General features: G+C 39.0%; 1 protein-coding gene across 5 annotated transcripts in view; it reads left to right on the forward strand.

Moving 5' to 3' along the window:
• The window catches only part of DIAPH2 (diaphanous related formin 2), an 865,471-nt gene that overhangs the window by 708,477 nt on the left and 151,210 nt on the right, over positions 1–5,784 (forward strand). For all 5 annotated transcript variants that reach the window (XM_082447365.1, XM_082447362.1, XM_082447364.1 and 2 more), the window contains one exon: positions 862–957. In XM_082447365.1, the coding sequence (XP_082303491.1) occupies positions 862–957 (96 nt within the window). The remainder of the gene's footprint in view (positions 1–861; positions 958–5,784) is intronic.

The following is a 5,784-nucleotide window of genomic DNA, read 5'->3' on the forward strand; positions in this document are numbered from 1 at the left end:
CATCAGTGAGGCCTGTTGAGAAGAGGGTCCTCAGCTCACTGTGGGTCATCCACAGCTTCGCAGAGAGTTTCTGGCAATGGACACCTTGCTCTAGCAAATCTTAAAAGTATTTTTGACAGCCAGAATTGTCAAAGATAAGAGTAGGGTGAAATGTTTTATATACGTTTCCGTTAGGAATTTCCATGAACATCTCTGAGTACTCCACTCATAGGAAAAGTTTAGAAACACAACAGCATTCTAAAAGGGGCGATGAGACTCTGGCTAATGTCTCTCAAATGTAAAATGTGGCCTTTCAGATGATGTGGTCACCTTTGCCTTCTGCAATGTCAGCATTTGAAAATGGGTAAAGGATACGGATTAGATAGGAACTGAATGCAGGTGTGTTTTGCAAATAGTGTCTTTTAAGATAATCACAGATGATGGTTGAATGCTTAAGGTATTAATACAATCAGTATTTAACCTTGTGTAACTCCGCTTCATCAAATCACGCCCTGCACGTTGATTGCATTAAGCCCGGTCAGTGGTTTCTTGCTTAGGAATATCTTATAAGAATCTGAACAGGAAGGCAGCAGTAGCTGATCAGCTACTGTTTATTTGCATACTGAGCATGTCATCAATAATACAAAAGACAAGGTCTTTAAGTTGAAAGAACGGTGGGATTGGCATGAATTTTGCTTAATCGTGCGTAATAAGCAAAGTAGTCTGTGGTGCCAGAAACTGACAGGATCCATTATGTTAAAACAGATATATGTCTTTAATTTAGGGGTATTATGTAAATCTGACAGGAGTTTTTTCCCTTTATTTTCCTGTAGTTTAACTTTAATTGCTCCAAGATTAATTCCAATTTCTCCCTTCCTCCAGAGGGTGATGAGACGGGCGTGATGGATAATCTTCTAGAAGCCCTGCAATCAGGTGCAGCATTCCGAGACCGCAGAAAGAGGATTCCAAGGAATCCAGGTAAGAGCCATTCCAGCTAACATGGTATTATAGAATGTAAGTGCTCAGAGCCAAGTACCAAAAAAAAACCCAAAAGACAAAAACAACCTTTCTCATGAAAAAAATGTTTTTAAACAGTTGATCTCAGTTCATGTGTGAAATCTCAGCAGGCTTCTATATCTACGTGATCACAAGTTTCAACTTGGTAAAAGCATCTTCAAATAACTGTAGGCTTTGCAAAAAAAATTTAGAAGCAAGGATTCCTGCTGTGTTTCATATTAAATATTTTTAATGGTGATTTTATGAACATGTGGTTTGAGTAGAAGATGGTTTAAAACCATAAATGTAATTAAATCATTCCAAGTAATTAGCCCTAATGATGTCACATTAGCTATTTACAGGTAAGGAAACTGAGATAATGCTCCTTTCCAGAGGCCATTTTGGCTTTGCAGTCCATTCTCCATTCTCCATGTTACTAAAGAGAGGACAGGCACAGATGATCCAAGATCCCCAAAAGTCCCAAAATGTTGGAACCCCCTTTTTGTGTTTGTTTGATTAGTAACAAAGCCACACTATGAAAATTGATCTCGGAGGAAGAAAAAACATAAAAGAAGCAGGACAACCTCCCTCACTCAAGTGGACCCAGAAAGTTGTCTGTCTTTCCTCTTCATACCCTATGGCTGAAGTAAATAATAGCTCCTCTCAGAATAATCCAAGTAGGCTGAGCTATCCATCTCCTCTAAGGAAATTTTTATATTTTTAGTTCCTATCTTTCTTGAAGTAGAGGGAGAAACTAGGTGTGTTGACTGTAAAAGCTGTCTTCATGGGCTGTAGAGCTATACGGAGACAAATGAAAAAAGGAAAATTAATAGTAAACATGGAAACTCTACGTAATTTAGATTAGTAAGATTTGCCGTGAATAGCCTACAATTCAAAAATATTCTGTGTTTAGAATAGAAACGATCACATTTTATTAAAATGGAAATTGGTACCTCTCAAAACCATTGTACTCCAACAAACCAGTGAAAGAAATGGAGCCCAGAGCAGAATGGTCCAGAAAAGCTTTTGGCAATGGTGAAATTCATGGTGGAAGACAATATTAGTTACATTTCATCTTTTTCACATTTGAGTGAATCCCGATGGGTACATTAGCCTGAAGGTTAGATTTGGTTGAGAGGACAAGAGTGTTTTGGTTGGAGTGTAAGACCGCTTTATGTGGCTGAAGACATTGCAGATGGCCTACAGAAAGAGTGGAAGACTGCAGGAAAGAAACTTAACATCTATATTTATATGTCCATATTTTTTACGGTAATGCTGCATGGCAGAAAGTTAGGGGCACTACTAATCTGTCCTCAATCTTTACCTGTAAAATGAGAATATTCTATCATGCTACCAGAGGCCCCTGCCACCTTTTCAGAAAAATAGAAACCTTCCCTGCTCTTTCTTGAACAATCAGAGCATTAATAGGCAGTGGAAGCAAACTGAAATAATTTTTCTATCAATTCTGTTCTCTGTTAAGCAGCTGATAAGTAAAAGCATGTTATTCTGTGCCATAAAAGAACTGCCATCATCTTTCTAGGCTATTTATTTTTAAAATACATTTGCTAAGGCCCCTGTCTGACTAGTCTCACACCTCATACTGACTCTAGAAAGACTGTACTGAGAGAAAGAGATCATTCCATGGGGTTTCTGTGAGTTTGGTACTCAAAGGAATATAGTGTTGTCAACTGTGAAACACCGAGAATATATTCACAAACTGCATAATTTTTTAGTACTGATTCCAAGTAATCTAAATTGGGACCTCTTTTGCTTTGTAGTTGGAGGGCCTCCATGAACACGTAGGGTCAAAAATATCAGCCCAGTTAGCCCTGGCAGTCATTCCAAGTGGCAGCAGCCAATGCAAATGTCTAGCGGTAAGAAGAAACTAGAAGGCAGACAGTGGCAGTGATTGGTAAAGCATCTTGGACATCAGTAGAAGTGCTTGAAGGGACAGGGAGGGGAAGGCAGGCACAGAGTTAGCAAGTCTGCCAAAAACTCTCCCGTCTGCTTCCCTCTTTCTAAAAGAGATAGAACTGGGGGGGCTTTTCCAGATTTCCTCGCTGTTTCTGCCTCTCTTAGCTAAGATCATCTTTTCCTGCTGGCCTCCTTTTGTTTTCACTTTCCTAGGCACCTTATTCGGTTCCTTTCCAAGATCCCATTGACTTTCTATTGCTACACTTTCCCTGTTTAACCCCAGCATCCTTGCTCCTGTCCAGAAACCTCTACTTCACCATGATGAGATAAAAGCAGAAAAATCAAATTATAAAGAAGGCTGTTTTCTCCAAGTAAAGTCGTATCAGAGGAAATAGCCAAAAAATCTGAAATCAGAGTCAACCACAGACAGCAAAGAGGTACTGCTCTGCTTGCCAACCCCATTATCATTGCTTACAGATGGACACCCCGGCATGTAAAATACAGAGCCCTACAATTGTGCTTCTAATTGCAGTGTTTTCAGTTGCATATTTAAACAAAATCAGGTGAGAGTCTATTCTTCATTAGAAGATCAAAATGTTAATAAATGGTATGATTAGTTGCCGACATTGCAAATCTTCCACAGTGAGCCGATGTTCCCCTCCCAAGAAGAACTCATATTAGATAACTCAGAAGGAGCTCACAAATATTGCCTCCAGCCCATTCAGCTGAGTGTGTTGTTTCAGTTAAGGGCACCAAAACCATTTTAAGGGAGACGATCGTATCAGCAGTGATACTGAAAATATTAATAACTGGTATAGCGTGGGCCCCAGCCAATCAGAACGTGCACAGGCAATAAGTAGCCACTATGGCTGCTACTGGCTGAATTACCCAGATTACGGCTGTGCTGGTGTCAAACTCGGAGCTTAGGAAATGAGCCCCTAAACATTTATTCATGCATTGGACCTCTGTTCTGTGAAAGGTACTATGCTGGACATGATGGCAGATGCAGAAATAATTAAGGTAAGATTTCCTTTGTTGTAAGGCCCTTGTGTCTTATAGGAAAGATAAAAAAAAGGCAGAAAGACTACAGGATACGGCAGATGATAAGGGGCATTATATACCAGGTGTTAATAACATACTGTGTGAGTTCTGTGGAGGGAAATATTGTACCATATTGATACATCAGAAAAAAAATCATGGAGAAAAAGACTTTGAAGGATGAGTATGGATTTCAGCAGTAGGAGTTGGAGGTGGGGATAGTGGGCATTTGAGTCAAATGAAACATCATTAAGAGTTTAGAAAGTGCAAAGCATTTTGGGAGAATGGCAAATGGTACAGCTAGTAAGAAAATAGGTTATATAAAGTGTAAAAGTATGGAGATAATTCTGGAAAAGTGGGTTGTTACCCTATCATACAGTGCTTGAATAAGAGACTAAGGTGTTCGCATATCATTCTTTAGGCAATGGGAGTATATTGTTTTTAGCAGTGGAAGAATATGATCAAAGCTCTATATTAGGACATTTAATCTATAGGAATGTAGGTGATGAATTAGTCATATCCTTAGTCATATGAATAATTCTTAGTCAAAAGGAGATAATTTAGGGGAAGAGGAGTAGCCAGGAGTCAAGGATAATCCTAGGGTTTTGACTTTGATTAGCTGGGAGGACAGTTGGGTTACGAGAGAAAACTATTAAGATCAGGAAAAAGGAATAGTGATAGAAGACAAATTCAGTTTTGGGCAAGTGAAACTGAAAGTGGTGGCAGAGCATTGAGGTCAAGATGTCCAGAAGTTTCTTGGAAATATGAGTGTAGATTTCATCACAAGAGGTTGAGTTTGTGGGATTTCTGGTTATACCTTGGAAATGGAAGAGATTATTAAGCAAAAAGAGATCCAAAACCAGAACCTTGAAAATGCCTCCCCTTTGGGGCTAAAAGTAGAACTAGCAGAGAAGATAGACCAGGAGCAGTTGGGTATGTAGGAGGACAATCAAGACATTATTATTCTAGAAGCAAAGGAAGGCAGAAAAGGTGGGCATTTTCAATAATGACATATGCTACAGTGGAATCAAAAAGGATAAAGACCAATGATTTGCCATTTGGGAGCTTTCTAGTGACATTTTAAGAGCATCTTTTCAATATTGGAATGGAATTGGGAGCCAGAATGCAGGGACTCAGCAGTGAGTAGATGGTGAGGCTCTAGGGGTAGATAGTATTCATTCAACAATGAAACAATTCTATTGGATGTCCCCTGGGCATCACGTGCTGGATTAGGTACTGAGGATGCAACACCAAACAGGACTCTTGCCTCAAGGAGCTCACATACCATTTGGGAAAACATGAATATAATCCACGTGATACAAGTGTAGTGCAAGAAAGTAACATAACATTTCAAATCAACTATACTTCAATTAAAAAAATTTTTTTTAATTAAAAAATGCAATGCAATCTTATATGTGCCATAATGAGATAGGAATCGTGTGCTTGTGCAGCACAGGACATAGAGTAACTCCCCACATCCCCTCCCCTCTCGTCTTTATATTCCCTAGAATATGGACTACACTTTCTAGAAGTTTGGTTTGCGAAAGGAGCATCTCAGTTTTCCTTAATTATCTAGGATGGATTTATCATCTATAAATTTGGCCAAATCTTTCTGGACCCTCTTTGTTACAGCCTTTGTTGGCCCTTAAGGTAATAAGTCCCATATGTTTACAATCTACTTTGTAAAGAATTGGCCATCAGTATTCCCGACTTTCTCATTATAAGATCAAAGTTTTGGAGGAAAAAGAAGCACATGATGAAAAACTTTGCAGGAGTAAAAACCACACTTAAAATGTTAATACACAATGCCACATCTGTTTTCTTTCTGAATAGCTATAGATACTTACAACATGCTTC

Source organism: Balaenoptera physalus (genome assembly GCF_965194825.1).
Source record: "Balaenoptera physalus genome assembly, chromosome: X".
Classification (NCBI taxonomy): Eukaryota; Metazoa; Chordata; class Mammalia; order Artiodactyla; family Balaenopteridae; genus Balaenoptera; species Balaenoptera physalus.